General features: G+C 44.7%; 1 protein-coding gene across 1 annotated transcript in view; it reads left to right on the forward strand.

Moving 5' to 3' along the window:
- The window catches only part of HS1BP3 (HCLS1 binding protein 3), a 78,209-nt gene that overhangs the window by 55,206 nt on the left and 4,064 nt on the right, over nt 1–18,939 (forward strand). Inside the window, exons 5-6 of the mRNA XM_084622619.1 lie at nt 966–1,123; nt 1,597–1,732. Of these exons, the coding sequence (XP_084478745.1) occupies nt 966–1,123; nt 1,597–1,732 (294 nt within the window). The remainder of the gene's footprint in view (nt 1–965; nt 1,124–1,596; nt 1,733–18,939) is intronic.

Below are 18,939 nucleotides of genomic sequence, written 5' to 3' on the forward strand. Positions count from 1 at the left end.
TTGCGAGGACATGACTGTTATGCTTGTGGGTCCAAATATCAGGAGATTCTGTGCAAATGATTTGATGCCCTAATGAATAGGCATTTCCCCTTGTTTTGAATTAAATTCTCTCATCCAAAGATTTCCTCTTAGCCTTCCGTTTTTCTCTGGCTCCCCACATGCCGACTTCTCTCTTGAATTTTCCCCTTTCTTACCTCAGGCTGCATTGCTGTAATGTGTGGTACCTAACTGTGAAGGCCGCCTTAAAGCTTCAGCTAATACAGAACATGGCTGCTGATCTTCTGAGTGGGTCAGTAGGTTCTGAGCAGGTCACTGTTGTGCTTCTCGCTCTGCCGTGGATGCTGCTACATGTTTGCGTGATTTCCGAGTAGCAGCCGTGTTAGTCTATATCTGCAAAAAGACTATGCTCAAATAAATTTGTTAGTCTCTAAGGTGCCACAAGTCCTCCTTATGTTTGAGTGGGATTGCTACAGAGACTAAAGGGATGTGGGCTCATGGCCCTGCCTCTCCCTCAGCCAAAGGTGGTGCAGATCCTGGACAAGGCCCCCAGTGTCGTATGCCCACTGGTGGGGGTGAGTTTGCAGTGTTAAAGTATCTGCTACCTTCTCTTCACCAGTGAGGTACACAGGACTAAAAGTAGTAGCCACTGACTGGGGAGGCTCACAGGGTTTTTCTTCTAAAACATCACACAGATTTAACCAGTGTCTGCAACGTGGCCAAATGGGTCCAGGCCATTCCCTTCCCCTCACTTGTATTTCAGTGGTGCTGAAATGTATTCAGGAGTCTACCATTGCTATTCCCAGACAAATGAAAAGTCCTGAAAAGGAGGAGAAAATTACAATCAAATGTGATCATGTTGTAATTTTTAATATACATCTTGCTTCCATTTCTGGCTGAATTCCTTGATAGTTCTTGTAATGTAAGAAATATCAGCTGAATTTCTTTCTTGTTTCTTGTACTTTTAGATCTAAAAAACCTAAGAAGCCTGCACCTCCTGCAGCCAAGGAAGACAAACCCAAGTTAACCATTTTTGATGAGGAAGTAGATCCTGAGGAAGGACTATTTGGCCCAGTAAAAGATTTTTCATCTTCCAGTTCCAAGAAGAACTTGTCAGCCAAAGAGAGTAAATATGTTCCATTTTCCATTATGTACAGTTAGGTTGTGGTCCCCAAAGCTTCTATAAGGCTCTTGTATTTAAAATGGAATGGTGCAGTGCATGAAACTTGGGTTTCGATGTAAGAATGTTGGGCCAGACCTTCAGCTGTAAATTAGCTAGAAGTGGAAATAAACATGGCTTGCAGTTGCAACAGGCATACACTGTTGGACTTTGGGATTGTCAGTTGTTATGGATCTGTAGTTGTTGTCTAGCTTATGTTGATGGGTGAGTAGAGCCAGTAGCTCCTGCTAGTGCAGTGTATCAAGAATGTATTTCCTAGCGCTTTGTGAATTTTTACTTTGGCTATGGAAGACTTTTTATAAAAATAAATTTTCTATAGGATGTTTCCTTTCAGCCACACAACTTGATTCCCCTGCTAACAGTCATGGTGGTGATGTAGTTGAAGCTTGACTAAAGCTTTCTGATGATTCAATCTTTAGACCTGAAATTATTTGAAGACCCAGACCTCGGTGGGACTGTTAAACTAGGTGATTCACTGCTGCTGCCAACGGCCTGTGAGAACAAGGACTATGTGCTGAGCACCAGCCTCAAAGAGGACACAGAGGAGCTATTGAGGTATTCATCTAAAACGGTTCCTGTAGTAATGATATCCACTTGGCATTCTTGAGCAGGAAGCAATTTAGATCCCAATGCCACAAATTCCAGGGCAAAGCTTAAAAAACATTCTGTGCTGAAAGTGGATTGACATTCATACTAACCAAGACAAGCGCAGACATTTGTTTAAAAGCTTGAAAATCAAACACACATCATCTTTATTAAAGCTTAAGAATAATGGGCACTGACAAACAGTAGCACCTTTACTTTCTCAAGGTGCTTTACAAATAATCCCCAGGAGGGTAGATGGGTAGGTTAGCTCTCCATTTTCCAAATGTGGAAATGAAGGCAGAGGAGTGGCTTGTCCAAGGGTAAAGATGAACTTTGTTTCAGAACTGAGATTAGAATTTAGGTGCTCATGGCTCAGACACTGTGCTCAAGCCACTAGACTGGGCTTCCTCGTTATTTAAACAGTGTCTCTTATAACGTTCATTTATATTTTAATCAGAACTATGCAAGATCTGGATTATCAGGAGGCTCTGAGGTAGAAGGAAGCATTCATGAACATGCCCTCCTTTTATCTAAGGTACTTAATATGGCCCCAGTTACCAGAATATCTGAGTGCCTCTCAATGTATTTATCCTCACAGTACTCCTGTTGAGGTAGTTTTGCTGCTCCGATCATTCCCTCATTATAAATCGGGAATTAAGGCTCAGAAAAAATAAGGTCCCATGGGAAGTGTGTGGGAGTACAAGGAGTCGAATGTGGGTCTCCTGAGTCCCACTCTGGCCCCCTAGCTGCGGAACCACCTTTTCGCTCATGTTATTAGTTACTAACCAGCTTTTTAGTATCCTACTTTAGTAACCAGTCCTGAGTAGAGATGAAAAAATTCTGATGTGTGTTCTTAATCCCTTGGAGCTGGTAGTTTTGCAGCCTCCATTGTTTATACAAAATGCCTTAGTACTAACATATCACAGCAGAAATACCTGGCTTAATTTATGCAGCAGTTAAGTTAGGTTATATGCCATCTCCTCTTACACTTTGGGGGCACATCTGATATTTACAAGACATGATGTGGCAAGACATAACTTGATTTACTGAGGTGGCACGTTGGGAGTGAACACACACATTCTCAGCTTTTCATGTCTGCTTTATTCTGTGCTGTTAATCTAGGCATAAAACGCTTGACCTAAATTGGTGATATGACTAGAACAAAAGTGCCTTATTTAGTGCAATTCCTCCATTAGCCATGAAAGCAGTGGAAAGAGCCTGACCATTTGTCATATTATTGCATTTCAAATTACGCAGTCTTCCCTGCTCAGTCACAGTGAAAGAGGACCCTGAAGCCCGCTCTTCGACTGGCAGATTATGCCCTTATATAGATTTGGTGTTGAAGAAGATAGTGACAGTTGATCAATTGCCAGAGCTGGTGATAATGACAGAAGAGGGAGAAGATACTAATTCTTTAAGTTATGACTGTTTTTTCCCCCTGAGTTGTCACGGTGCCAGCATCAATGCCTTCAGCAGCTGGCAGTGCCAACATTCAGTTGTAAATGAGTAGGTGTAGCCCAGCAGAAAATCAAGTGTGTGACCCAACTGGAAAATGGCATGGGAATCGCTCTTGATCTAGAGACAAATCTTATTCCTGGTAGGGATGTAGAAAGATAGTGCCCTATGGATATAGCGCAGAGCAGGTAAACTGAACGGAGAGAAATAGCAGGAATAAGGAAGAGCTATTGGAGGAAGAGAAATAATGAAGGATGGAAATTAGCAGAGAACCTGAAAAACATAGAAATGTTGGAGTCTGATTATGGACCTGATGGGAAGCAAAATAGAACAGGGACGATGTGAGGTGACAAATGAGATCCTGCTGTCTTAACCTAGTGGAGTTCTTCTTTTCGCCCCAAAGAGAATTTATCTGTGAAGCCAGAAGCCTTTGTAGCTTAACTTTCACAAGTAGTCGCTGATTCTGGGTACCTCAATTTTTGATGCCGAACTAGTGACACTTGTGGCCTGATTCTGGAAGCACAGATTATCTTCAGCTCCCATTGCATTCCACTGCACCTCATGGCACTTCTGAAAATCCAGCCCCAAGTTGTCTCAAGTTCGGTGCCCAAAACTGCAGCAGGATTTATTTTTTGACAAAGTTTGTGTTAGAGTTCAAGAAACTGATATCTGTGTAAGGATCTAATGAAGGGTGAAATACTGAATTATTTAAACAGAGTCCAGAGACCACTCAGTGCACAAGTGGCCTTGAACTTACTCCCCATCCCACCCCATTAGTTCCAGAATTCCAATCAGCCCCTCCAGATACATCAACAAGCATTGCATCCCAGCTACTGCAAACCTTGCTGGAGCTGGCATATTGGGGTAGGGACAGAGGAGGTCAGACAGGGATCTTAATATATATCTCTCCAAATCCATGTGGGATATAAAATATTTTTTAAAAGGACTTTCCTGAGTCTTCTACCAAATCTTTGTTCCCCAGTGGGAATAAGGGAGTCTCTGTGACATCACAACCCGGAGCATCACTTTGGAAAAAGAAACTCCACGGGGTGGGATATGAAATAGTGGGAAGTACAGTGGAGAAGGAAAGGGGAGGAGAGGTTAAAAACCACATGAGGTGAACAGCTCTTTTGCCCTTGTTGTTTAGTGCATGCAGCACACAACATACACTTAATATTGATCTGCAGGTCACCTTTGAAAAAGGCATAGTTGTCTCATCATATTATATATACGTGAAGCTCTTTTGAAAACCCATTTTAGAGAGCGCAAACGCAAGGCCTAAAACCATCTACGAGTGCCCCTTGAAATGAAAAATGGAACAAAGGAAGCCTGAAATCAAGTCAGTACCATAACCTAAGTGAGGTCCTGAAGTCAAGATCCTTGCAAATAGCTTGCCTTAGACCAGACAGATACATTTAGTGTAGGATAGTATGATTAAAGGATATACTGTACTAAGCACAAGCATCAGTGAAGAATGACTGTATTCTAAAACTGTGAATACAAACAAAATGTCCTGATTTCCCCCCTCTTGTAGTAACCACTAACAGACTATGTGGAGGATGGCTCACACATGTATGCCCAGTGGTGGTGTACTCAAGACCATGCCAGTACATGCCCACTTATCTGAGATTAGATTTTAGCCCTACATTGACTTGTTGTGAAGCTTGGGGTCTGTTCTCTTGTGAACACCAAGGGATTTATCCACATAACTTTTCCATAAATCAAGAGAACAGCAGATCCCTTGTTTTGTACTTTATTACATTAAGCAAGTAAACCCAATGCCCTCGGTATATGTATGTAACTAAATGGACTCCATTGGGAAACCCCCTTTGAGGTTCCTACTCCCTGCAGATGCTTTCCCACAAGGATTGTGTGTCATAGTCAGATTATTGTTAATATGGAAAATGATTATGATTTAAAAAGATTAATAACTCTCGTCCCACTGCGGGCTTTGGTCACAGAGAGCAGCTGCTGCTTTCTCCTCCTGTGTAGCAGTAGCTCCTAGTAAAAGTAGATTGGCACCTCCTCCTCCTTTCCACCCACTTTCGCAGGCCCCTACATCTCCCATACATTGAAGAACCCAGAGGTCTGTAGAAGGAGCTGGAAAGGAGGGGGAGGAGACTGCACCATGTGGCCTCCTATACTACCATGGGTCACAGTTTGGGGGCTGCACTTGTGTATGTTTTTCTCTCTCCCTTTGGGTCATGTAAGTTGAAAGCTGAATCTAGCCACCACTGGCAGTTGGAGAGTGTCACCTGCAAGTTTGGTTTGCATATAAGCAAGTGGCTGTAGATGGTTCAGATGCTGATTAGACATTCTCTGCAAGTGTAGAGATTTGTGGGATCTGCTGCTAGTGGTTTTTTCTTTTTGTTTCTCTTGAAAATTTTGTCAGGATATTTAATGTGGGAGAGGGGTGTCCATTTGACCATTCTGAATCCACCTAAACTCTATTCGTTGTTTTTCCTGTATCTCTTTGATGGTGTTTGGTTGACTGACTGTAAATGGTCCTCTCAGTGTACCAACAGGAGAGAGCCTCTCAACTGCCAGTTTTCACTGCAGCAGAACATGGCCAGGGTCTCTTAGGGTATGTCTGCACGGTTATAAAAAACCCACAGTACCGAGTCTCAGAGCTTGGGTCAGCTGACTCGGACTTGCAGGCCTCGGGCTGCAGGGCTATAAAATTGTAGTGTAGACATTTGGGCTCAGGCTGTGCTGTGGGTCTTTTATTGCAGTGTCGACATACCTTAAGGTCTGTCATCTCTTTTGAACATGAGTGCTTAGAATCATAGAATATCAGGGTTGGAAGGGACCCCAGAAGGTCATCTAGTCCAACCCCCTGCTCGAAGCAGGACCAATTCCCAGTTAAATCATCCCAGCCAGGGCTTTATCAAGCCTGACCTTAAAAACCTCTAAGGAAGGAGATTCTACCACCTCCCTAACTTGAATGACTGCACTACGTGTGCTTTTTGTCCCTTGTACATAGTCCATTAATAGTGAAGTCATCCCAGGCACTGGACGAGGGAAAGACACAGGGTAGGATTTTCAAAGCGCTCACCGTTGGCCTATCTTTGTTCTAAATGAAGTCATTAGTAACATCCCTGTTGACTTTAGTGGGAGCAGAGTGAGGCCAGTGTTTGAAGGGCTCCCCCAAGATATTTAAATTACTGCTGTAAGTTAACTTCCCACCCACCTAATGCTGTGTCCCAGGCAGCTCAGCAATTCGCTGGCACTGGTCAAAAAATGCCTTTTTTTGTTGAAAAGTCTTCAACTAGCTGTACAGTGTGTCTCCATGCCTCATGCAGGGGCTGGTGATATGTGTCAATATCTCGTCCTCGCTCCTGAGCAGGGCTAGTGGTTTGCCACAGAAATGTTTGCAAAAAAATCATGACTGATTTTCAGCAAATGTTGATAAAATCATGGACTTGATTGTTCCATGGGTCCCTCCCCCATAGTGACCTGTGATGTTCCTGTCTCCCATGCTCTCCGTCCCTCACTTATTCTTGTTATTTGTTTAACAGGGGCAATGCCTCTGTGGTTTCAGGACACAAAAATAAAGTCAGCCTCAGCCCTGACATACTTACAGTCCTGCTCCCCTCTGAAAGTGGAGCAGAGACCTCTTTCTAGCCACCTGGGGTTGAGGTAGGAGCAACAACCGATCCGTCAGTGGGCCAGAGATGTGGGGCAGCGGAGAAGGAGGCAGCCCTTCAGCCTTCTGTAGGGGACCTTGTAGTAAGAAGGTACTCGGTGGATTCTGAAAAAGCACTAGAAGTCACCCCTATGGAGGATATGTGAGGTGACCCTTATGGAGGACACCTGAGGTCCCAGAGAACTGGAGAAGGGCAAACATAGTACTTATCTTTAAAAAGGGGAACATAGAGGGCCTGGGGACTTATAGACCAGTCATCTTAACTTTGATACCTGGAAAGATACTGGAACAAATTATGAACCAATCAGTTTGTAAGCATCTAGAGGATAATAGGATGATAAGGAATAGCCAGTTTGCTAATAGCTATTTGTCAAGAACAAGTCAAGCCAAATCAAACTAATTTCCTTCTTTGACAGGCTTACTGGTCTACTGGATGGGGTAAGCAGTAGACGTGATGTATCTTGATTTTAGTAAGGCTTTTGATACAGTCCCACGTGACATTCTAATAAGCAAACTAGGGAAATGTGGTCTAGATTAAATTACTGTAAAGTAGGTACACAACTGGAAAACCATACTCTGAGTAGTTATCAATGGTTAGCTGTCAGACTGGGGGGAGGGGGCATATTGGAGTCAGTCCTTGGTTTGGTACTCAACATTTTCATTAATGACTTGGATAATGAAGTGGAGAGCATGCTTGTGAAATTTGCAGATGACACCAAGCTGGGAGAGGTGCTAGCTCTTTAGAGGACAGGATTAGAACTCAAAAGGGGGTTCTTGATATATTGGCAAATTGGTCTGAATTCAACAAGATGAAATTCAATAAAGACAAGTGCCAAGTACTTCACTAAGGAAGGAAAAAATCAAATGCCCAACTACAAAATGGGGAATAACTGGCTAGGTGGTAGTACTGCTAAAATGGAACTGGGGGTTATAGTGGATCACCAGTTGAATATGATTCAGCGACGTGATGCAGTTATGAAAAAAAGGCTAATATCATTCTGTGAAGTATTAACAGGAGTATCGTATGTAAAACATGGGAGCTAATTGTTCCACTCAACTCAGTACTGGTGAGATCTCAGCTGGAGTCCTGTTTCCAATTTTAGGCACCAGACTTTAGGAAAAATATGGACTAATTGGAGAGAGTCCAGAGGAGAGCAAAAAAAATGAGGAAAGGTTTAGAAAACACTCTCAGAGTGAAAGAACTCCATTACAGATGACGAATGGTAAAATAAGTGTGGGCTGTTTATGTCACAACATAAAGGAGCATTTATAATCTCTCCTTCCAACAGCACAAACTGTGAAGACTCCACATTCTCTCTGAAAGCGTTAAAAATGAAATACGAAAAATTATTATGAACAAAGAAAGACTTATTATGAACAAAGAAAACACTTTATATTAGCAGCGGGGGAACTTTAAAAGGCTCTAATCAGATTATCTCCATTTAGATCAGGGGTGGGCAAACTTTTTGACCCGAGGGCCCCATCTGGGAATAGAAATTGTATGGCGTGCCATGAATGCTCACAAAATTGGGGTTGGGGTGCGAGAGGGGGTGAGGGCTCTGGTTGGGGGTGCAGGCTTTGGGGCGGGGCCAGAAATGAGGAGTTCAGGGTGCGAGAGGGGGCTCCGGGCTGGGGTGGGGGAGTGGGGTGTCGGGAGGGGGTTAAGGCTCCGGCTGGGGTGCAGGCTCTGGGGTGGGGCTGGGGATGAGGAGTTTGGGGTGTAGGATGGTGCTCTGGGCTGGGATTGAGGGTTTGGAGGGTGGGAGGGGGATCATAGCTGGGGCAGGGGGTTGGGGCACGGGGAGAGGCTAAGAGGTGCAAGCTCCAGGCGGCGCTTACTTCAAGCAGCTCCTAGTAGCAGCGGCCATGTCCCTCCTCCGGCTCCTATGTGGAGCCGCAGCCAGGCGGCTCTGCGCGCTGTCCCGTCCGCAGGCGCCACCCCTGCAGCTCCCATTGGCCGAAGTTCCTGGCAAATGGGAGTTGCGGGAGTGGTGCTTGGGGTGGGGGCAGCGTGCAGAGCGGAGCCTCCTGGCTGCTCCTACGTGTAGGAGACAGAGTGAGGCTGTGCTGCTGCTTTCAGGAGCTGCGTGGAGCGGCCCCCAACCTTGCTTCTCATCTGGAGCGCCGGAGGGGGGCCATGCCGCAGCTTCCGGGAGCCACATGGAGAGGCCCCCACCCTGCTTCCCTGCTGGAGCGCTGGACCAGGGCAAGCCCCGCTCCACAGCGGGAGCAAAAGGGCCAGATTAAAACGGCCTGCGGGCCGTAGTTTGCCCACCCCTGATTTAGATAATTTTCCACATACCACAAGGCTTTTGCTTTGCCACAAAATCCCCCTGTCCACTCCAACACGGCTCCTCCCTACCATGCATATTTGTTGTTCTTATTAAAAGACCTCCTCTGAGGTCAGCTTTCCTGGACTCTTAGCAAGTGTGTGTGGTGGTGATGGGGGAACCTGGATGAGGTACCTCCCCCTGGGTTCTGGCACTGTGGCTTCATTCACTCTTTCCTGCCCTCCGGGGCTTCCAAGTGGACTGGAGGCCTGAAACCTCATAACCCCAAGGTCCTGCAGGGCAACACACTCTGGGTAGCCCCAGAATGTATAGGAGGCAATGGCAAATGAAATTCACTGTTGATAAATGCAAAGTAATGCACATTGGGAAACATAATCCCAACTATACATATAAAATGGTGGGGTCTAAATTAGCTGTTACTACTCAGAGAGATCTTGGAGTCATTGTGGATAGTTGTCTGAAAACGTCCACTCAATGTGCAGCGGCAGTCAAAAAGGCTAACAGAATATTGGGAATCGTTAAGAAAGGGATAGATAATATGACAGAAAATATCATACTGCCTCTATATTAGGGCTGTCAATTAATCGCAGTTAACTCACATGATTAACTCAAAAAATTAATCGCAATTAATCGTACTGTTAAACAATAGAATACCAATTTAAATCTATTAAATATTTTTGGATGTTTTTCTGCATTTTCAAATATATTAATTTCTATTTCAACACAATACCAAGTGTACAGTGCTCACTTTATATTATTATTTTTATTACAAGTATTTGCACTGTAAAAATGATAAAAGAAATAGTATTTTTCAATTCACATCATACAAATACTATAGTGCAATCTCTTTATCATGAAAGTGCAATTTACAAATGTAGATTTTGTTTTTGTCACATAACTGCTCTCAAAAACAAAACAATGTAAAACTTTAGAGCCTACAAGTCCACTCAGTCCTGCTTCAGCAAATTGCTCAGACAAACAAACTTGGTTACAATTTGCAGGAGATAATGCTTCCTGCTTCTTGTTTACAATGTCACCTAAAAGTGAGAACAGGCATTTGCATGACACTGTTGTAAACGGCGTTGCAAGGTATTTATGTGCCAGATATGCAAAATATTCGTATGCTTCTTCATGCTTCAGCCACCATTCCAGAGGATATGTTTCCATGCTGATGATGGTCATTAAAATATAATGTGTTAATTAAATTTTTGACTGAACTACTTGGGGGAAAACTGTATGTCTTCGGCTCTGTTTTATCTGCATTCTGCCATATATTTCATGATGACCCAGCACATGTTCGTTTTAAGAACACTTTCACAGCCAATTTGACAAAATGCAAAGAAGATTCCAGTATGAGATTTCTAAAAATAGCTACAGCGCTCAACCCAAGGTTTAAGAATCTGAAGTGCCTTCTAAAATCTGAGAGGGACAAGGTGTCGAGCATGCTTTCAGAAGTCTTAAAAGAGCAACACTCAGATGCGGAAGCTACAGAACCCGAACCACCAAAAAAGAAAATCAACCTTCTGCTGGTGGCATCTGACTCAGATGATGAAAATGAACATACATCTGTCTGCTCTGCTTTGGATTGTTATCAAGCAAAACCCATGATCAGCATGGATGCATGTCAGATGGAATGGTGGTTGAAGATGAAGGGACATATGAATCTTTAGCGCATCTGGCACATAAATATCTTGCGATGCCGGCTAGAACAGTGCCATGCAAATGCCTGTTCTCACTTTCAGGTGACACTGTAAACAAGAAGCAGGCAGCATTATTTCCTGCAAATTGTAGCCAAGTTTGTTTGAGCGATTGGCTGAAGTAGGACTGAGTGGACTTGTAGTCTCTAAAGTTTTACATTGTTTTATTTTTCAGTGCAGTTATTTTTGGTACATAATTCTACATTTGTAAGTTCAACTTTCATGATAAAGAGATTGAACTACAGTACTTGTATGAGGTGAATTGAAAAATACTATTTCTTTTGTTTTTTACAGTGCAAATATTTGTAATAAAAATTAAATGTAAAGTGAGCACTGTACACTTTGTATTCTGTGTTGTAATTGAAATCAGTATATTTGAAAATGTAGAAAACATCCAAAAATAACATTATTGTTTAATGTGATTAATCACACAATTAATCACAATTTTTTAATCGTGCAATTAATTGTGATTAATTTTTTTAATCGCTTGGCAGCCCTGCTCTATATAAATCCATGGTACACCCTTATCTTGAATATCACATGCAGATGTGGTTGCCCCATCTCAAAAAAGATCACTATGGATAGTTCTCTGAAAACATCCACTCAATGTACAGCAGCAGTCAAAAAAGCAAACAAAATGTTGGGAATCATTAAGAAAAGGATAGATAATAAGACAGAAAATATATTGCCTCTGTATAAATCCATGGTACGCCCATATCTTGAATACTGCGTGCAGATGTGGTCGCCCCATGTCAAAAAAGTTTTATTGGAATTGGAAAAGGTTCAGAAAAGGGCAACAAAAATGATGAGGGGTATGGAACGGCTGCCATATGAGGAGAGATTAATAAGATGGGGACCTTTCAGCTTGGAAAAGGGATGACTAAGGGGGGATATTATAGAGGTCTATAAAATCATGACTGGTATGGAGAAAGTAAAGAAGGAAGTGTTATTTACTTCTTCTCATAACACAAGAACTAGAGGTCAGCAAATGAAATTAATAGGCAGCATGTTTAAAACAAACAAAAAGAAGTATTTTTTAACACAACACGCAGTCAGCCTGTGGAACTCTTTGCCAGAGGATGTTGTGAAGGTCAAGACTATAACAGGGTTTAAAAAAGAACGAGATAAATTCATGGAGGATAGGTCCATCAATGGCTATTAGCCAGGATGGGGGAGTTGGTGACAGGGGATGGATCACCTGATGCTTACCTGTTCTGTTCATTCCGTCTGAAGCACCTGGCATTGGCCACTGTCAGAAGACAGGATACTGGGCTAGATGGGCTGACCCAGTATGACCCAGTACTTATGTTCTTATGAGAATGAATGGAACTGCCCTGCCTGCCCTGAAGAGCTTGCAGTCAGGGCCGGTGCAACCATTAGGTGAACTAGGCAGTCTCCCAGGGCACCAAGTGGTTGGGGGTGGCCAAAAGCGCGCTCTGGGGAGGAAGTGGACCGGAGGTGAACTGGGGCAGAGGGGCGCGGGGAGGGCCGTCTGCAGCAAGTAATGGTGGGGGTTGGGGGGCGGCACACAGGGCCCCAGCTCACCTCTGCTCCGCCTCCTCCTGTGAGTGCACCGTCCCGCTCTGCTTCTCTCCCTCCCAGGCTTGCGTGCCAAACAGCTGATTGGCGCTGCAAGCCTGGGAGGCAGGAGAAGCGGCGGCGTGCTCGGGGAGGAGGCAGAGCAGAGGTGAGCTGGAGCGGGGAGTTGCCGCATGGCTCCCCAGGCCGAGGGGAGTTGCTGCACAGCTCCCTGAAGGGAGAGGGGGCGGCAGGGAGCTGCCGCAGGGGGGGCACCTCAGGGCAGAGGGGAGCTGCAGCGGGGGGGGGGGTGCTTCAGGGCGGGGGGGGGCGCCTCAGGGCAGAGGGGGGGTACAAGGTGGAAGTTTCGCTTAGGCCGCAAAACATCCTTGCACCAGCCCTGCTTGCAGTCTAAATAGGCAAGACAGACACCAGGTGGAGGAACAAACAGACTGGTCAGTGTGATGACAGCATTATCTGTTTCTCTACATAAAATCCTTCTCCCTTTCAAAATTCACATCTCAGCTTTAACCTCACACAGCTGAATTTGTTATAAGCCTTTTATTTTTAATAGGAGATACTTTTTTATTCCAGGAAAAAAATGATATTTTCCATTACTACTTAGAATCTGCACTGTAGTTGAATAAGCACATTATTATGACAAGAATTTCAAACACTACAGTGCTCCTTTTCCAAGAGAAGTCAGACTTTGGGAGAAGAATTCATTAGCTGGATATCTGTGCCCTATAATCTTTTAAACAAATGTTTTCTTTTTTTTTCCTGTGAGAAGAGCTCCATGCTGTTGCTAGGTTTCATTCCCCCCCCCCCATCCCCCAGCTCTGAGTTAAATGTGATAGTTATGCATGGTAACAATTCATTTACTTGCCAAGAAATGTAAGTCCTTGGTTCCACCTTGGCCTAAGGCATTTTACGTTGTTGTTAACCATGTCTTTCACAATCAAGCAACAAAGCATCAGACATTCTGACTTGCACAACAGCACTGAAAGTGGCTTGTGAGACAAAGATTGCACGTTATATACTATATTTCTCTGTAAAAGATCTCTAGCTAACCCATGTCTTTCAAAATCTAGGACTACCAGTTCCCAGACCCGTTTGAAACTGAACTGTCCTCTGGTATCAGGTTCTGGTTTTTTTTTAAATTATTATTTCTATTAAGCAGCATTCTGAGGCCATATATTGTTTGGTGTTTTAAGACTGTGCGATAAACATTTTAGCTGCTATGACAAAAGCTAACTAAGATTAAAGTGCAACTCCAGATGAGAGTCAGAATTTCTGAAAGTCACAATAACCAACCAGGTTACTGGTCAATGGCATGCGTATTCCTGCCCTCGAGGGGACAAAATGTCTGACCTTGACAAATGCTACACTTAATGGAGAGCAACGTGAGTAATAGTTTTCATTGGACCCACTTCTGTTGGTGAAACGGACAACCTTTCGAGCTACAAAGGACAACCTACATAGGGCGACCAGACGTCCCGTTTTTAAGCCTTCTTCCAAGTGTCTGGACTTTTAGTTAAATACGGGCAAATTGTCCCTTATTTTCGGGGATCGCAGCACAGCCAGCAGTGGGGGGCAGCAAGCAGCCATGCCCCCCTCTTTGCACTCCCCAGCGGGTGCCGGAATCTTCCTTGCTGCCTCCTCAGTGGCAGCAGTGCCGGGGATGGGCAGTGAGAGCGCGCCTGGGAGCATCCTGAACTCCGCTGCTCCCCTCCCCGTTTCTGCTGCTGCTCCTGTCCCACCGCCCCCCTTACCTCCTGGGCAGCACTCCCGCCACACCGTCATTAGCTCCCGCCTTGCACGGCTGAGAAGCCAGAGCACGGTGTGCCCCCGCCTGGGGCAGCCCGCGGAGAAGGGGGTCCCTGCTTACCCATGGTGGGAGGATCCCTGCTCCTCCATATGGCGGGGCTCCGCTGGCCCTGTGGCAGTGGGAGCAGGCTGTGAGCAGTGTTTCACCTCACAGCCGACCCCCCCCACGCACATGGAACCCCTAGTGGGGCACGGAAGAGCGTGTGTGTGGGGGGCAGTGATAACACCAGCCCTGCACTGGAGGGAGGGCTACAGAGAGCAGCGCGGGCAGGCTGCCCCATCCTGTGTGCAGGGAGACCTCAGGCTGCCCCATGCGCGGACATGCAGCGGGAGGGCTCAGACCACCAGCCATGTGGCCGTGCATGCAGGAAGGGTAGCGGGGGGATGGGGGAGGCATTGCTGGTGAGCTTGGACCAGGTGTGGGGAGGATGTCGCAGGATGGCGGTGCGGTGACTCGGACGGGGGCGTGTTGCAGGCGGGCAGCGGGGTGGCTTGGGCCAGCCCCAGGCACCGGTGGGGAGGGGGACCTCAGGCTGGTCCCATGTGGGCGGGAGGCAGGGAGGGCTCAGGCAGGCCCAAGTGTGGTGGGGACTGGGGGATCTCAGGGAGGGCTTGGGCCAGACAGGGAGTGTCCCGTTTTCCCTTGGGGAAAATATGGTTACCCTTGACCTACAGGACTTGAAGAGGAACTCTGTGAAGCTCGACAACTTGTCTGTTTCACCAACAGAAGTTGGTCCAATGAAAGGTATTACCTCACCCACCTTGTCTCTCTCATATCCTGGGACCAACCCAGCTACAACACTGAAAGCACCAAGTCGAGCCTTTATATTTTAGTTTGAGGTCCTGAAATCTATACCTGATCTCTCTGTGTGCATTGTATATGGCCAGACCTTTGTCACTCTAGGCTGCTTATTCACTCAATATTTGTGCCGTGGGGGCGGAGGGGATAGAATTATTACTTATTGTATAGTGTACCAGAGAACAGGGAATCTGTTCTGGGGATATGTGGCAGCAGTTTGATCTCCAGTTCAATATTTTCAACTGACTGTAATACAAACATGATTTAGGGCTGATGTGACAAATTCTGGAGAGGATGTTAAGGTGAAAACCCAGAGCCAAGTACCTGGCTTGGGTAGCTGGGCTGGGTGTTTGGCAGGTGCATGAGAGGGAGGAGAAACCCACCATCAACATCAGGCACAAAGTTCCTGGGCAACCACTCCAAAGAGGCTCCTATCAAAAGTAACCTCAGTGGGCTGTCTAGCCTCACCCAGAACCATTCCTCATCCCCTACCCATCACCTGTGCTCTGCCATGCAGCAAGATTATATGGAGCAAGGTGTCATATAGAGGGAATCTCCTTCCCCTCCCTCTCTATTCATCCTTCCCCTTGCACAGCAGAAACCCACCTAAGCCACTAAGGCAGAGGAAAGCTCTGAATATTCCCCTAATGGGTAAAATTTATCTCTGGAACAATTCTGATGTCAGTGAAATTACATCAAGGATGAGTTTGGCTCTATGTGTAGAGCTTTACTGAAGGATGACGGAGGGCAGTTGTGTAACCTAGGGGATATGATTACTGACTAGAAGTATCTGAAGGAATTGTTTCGGGTATCCAAAGGATTAAGGTGTGATGAGGTGAAATTAACAAAAATTAAAAGAAATTAGGCCAAGGATCAGGAAATGTTTCCTCACAGTCATAGCTTTTTAGCATAGGGAATAGTCTTCCGGGTGACAGGCTAGAGGCTCAGTCCCATGAGAGATTTTTAAGATTAGATTTGACAAAGCACCAGAGGGCGCGCTGTATTGAACAGTCCTGCCCTGAGCATTCGGGCCCTGATGCTCTTAAACTCATTCTTAGCTCTAACATCTGGGATTACTCACGTTCTTAAAGTTCAGCAGGTGCTAAAGTGCTTGGCTGGATCATGCCTGAAAAGGTCTGTTCCATCTCTGACTTTTGTGATTGTTCTACCCTGAGTTGAAGTGAAAGGGATTTTATTTAAAAAAACCAACCCACACTGCACATGTCTCAGTAACCTTGCCTAGCGTCACAGACCCTTCTCCTATCCCCTCTGGTATTCAGGGTTATTTACTTCAGATTATAATATCTGTGGTTTTGAAACATAATTGGCAGAGACTTGCAGGTTGATAGCCAATTGCCTGATCTGGACATTCGTTCATACTGTCTGAACTCCATTAAGCTAAGTATTGACTAGACCATGGCAATGGTGAACGCTGATGCCAGCTTAATTAACTTTTCAGTACCATGCCATCTATGTGACATCGGGGAATCCCAGTTTATGGCATCAGCTAGGAGTGAGAGAGACCAAGGTGAATCTTTGGTTCCTCTGATTCAATGCAGATGAAAAAGTTGCAAATTTCTTCTTTTTCAAATTTTCTTTTCAAAAGCTTCCTTCCTATGTTTGTTATTTGAAACTATTTCTAATTTTTTTTAAAAAAAGTTTTTTGAACGCCTTAATAATTTCCCTTCTGAGCTGCTGGACAGCTACAAATGTCTACGCATATTTGCTATGTTAATAATTCAAACGATACTTTGCATCTTGAGCACAGGCACAGCTAGGCCAGAGAGAAGAAGGGAGTGGGAAAGGCAGCTGGCTGGACACCTGGCGAGAGCTAGTGAAACTGAGGTGAAACTGGCTTCACTAAACTGCCTGGGATACTAGGGGAAAATTTTCAGAAACACTGAAGTGACTTAGACTCTGAAGTCCCATTGCCTTTCAGTGAGGCTTAGGCTGCCAAGTGCTGGCCCAGATTTTTAAAGGCATTTAGGTGTTGCTGTACTCAATGTTGCAAGTTAGTCTCTAAGGTGCCACAAGTACTCCTGTTCTTTTTGCTGATTTAGAAGCCTAAATCCTATTGACCATCAATGGGATTTTGGCTCCCAAGTGCCTGTCACTTCTGAAAATAAGACATAGGCTCCTAAATCGGTTAGGCATTGTGACGCTAAGCACGGTAATGCCTAAATACTTTTAAAAAACTGAGCATGTCACTCTTGAAAATGGGATTTAGGCACCTAAATCACTTAGATGGTTTTGAAAATTTTACTTTAGAACTTTTGATGAAAACAAGGACATCTGCTCACCCTACAGTCGAGTGGAGGATACACTTCCCAGTCTTAGTACATGATCCATGCTGCAGAGGATAGTGAAAACCCCAAGATCACTTTGAGATATTCCTGGAAGTCAAGTCCTTGTCTACCTTAAAGTTAGCAATCAGCTCTATCCTGTGTATGTGAGCAACACTCAGCACAGCTAGTTAAATATCTTATCCCACTTTTACCCTCATTATTACAGATGAACAACTCTGTTTTTGTCAATTTGGATGACAGCTCAAACCCTTCTTGTTTGCACATGCAGTATATTAAGGTGTGTTGTTTTGATTTAACACAGAAAAATATAATTCAGTGCCTAAGGGAAAATAATTGGGGAAAGCCTTGATGTACCATAGTCTTTCTCTGTCCTTTACGTCTTTGTGGGTTGTATATTTCTGGTTCATTTGTTGCATTGTACTGTGTGAACACAGGGCCTCTTTTTCCTTATGGCCTAAGAATATTCATGCAGAAAATGTATTATTTAATTGTGGCCTGCTTTAGAATTTAATTCAGTCAAAAATGAAAGAGAATTGTCATTGTGCAAAGGGATACCTCTAGGAATGGGACTCACCGTGAGGCTAGCAGACAGATTATTACAGAAAACACATGTGGACATTGAGAAATGGGGTAAGAGGAGACACATCCTGTGTAAATTTTACAGGAAATTTGCTGATAATTTTTTAAAAAGTCATACATGATAAAGCTTTTTCCGTTTTTATAATCTAAGATGAAGATAGTAAAACCCAGGGCATGATAAATATTAGTTGTTGGTTGGTTGGTTCTGTGGTATTGCCCACAATGTGCTAGGTGGTTTTCAGACAGCCTTCCTCTGTAGCATGGAGCACGGGTCACTTGCTGGAGGATTCTCTGCTCCTTGAAGTCTTTAAACCACGATTTGAGGACTTCAATAGCTCAGACATAGGTGAGAGGTTTTTCGCAGGAGTGGGTGGATGAAATTCTGTGGCGTGCCGTTGTGCGGGAGGTCGGACTAGATGATCATAATGGTCCCTTCTGACCTTAGTAGCTATGAATCTATATAGTTCCTGACCTGGAGCTCACAATCTGAGGCCCCAGTCTGCAGACAACAATGTACGTGTTCGACTCAAGGATGGGCAGGCAGACAGAGCGTGGTGGAAAGGGGAGCAATACCTTCATACGGTGTTTTTGAACTGGTGGGTCACTGCTAGAGCTGAGAAAAATTTTTTCAAACTAATAGTTTATTTGACCAAAAATGCAGGTTTGGTCGACCTGAAACTATTCACAAATTGAACATGAACGTTTTCAGCCATTCACAAAACAGCCAGAGGTGGAAGTGGTGCTGCTTCCCTCTTCCCCCCACCATATAACCTTTACCTCGTTGGTGAGGGTGCTCACAGTGGATGCTGGAGACCCATGTGGAGACCCAGAGTGCACTTTTTTGACTAATCAAAGTTTGTATACATTTCAGATTTGATTGAGCCGAAATCAAATTTATTTTCAATTTTTTTGGAACTGCCCCTGTACAGAAAAATCATTTATTTGCCCTGCTCCAGCTGTAACTCCTACCGGGACATGGAAGGCAATCAGGGAGGTTGCCAGGCGTTGAAAATGTTATTACGATCTAAAGCAGAGAAAATACAATTTTCAGAATTATTT

The sequence above is a fragment of the Lepidochelys olivacea genome, assembly GCF_965140295.1.
Source record: "Lepidochelys olivacea isolate rLepOli2 genome assembly, chromosome: 3".
Classification (NCBI taxonomy): Eukaryota; Metazoa; Chordata; order Testudines; family Cheloniidae; genus Lepidochelys; species Lepidochelys olivacea.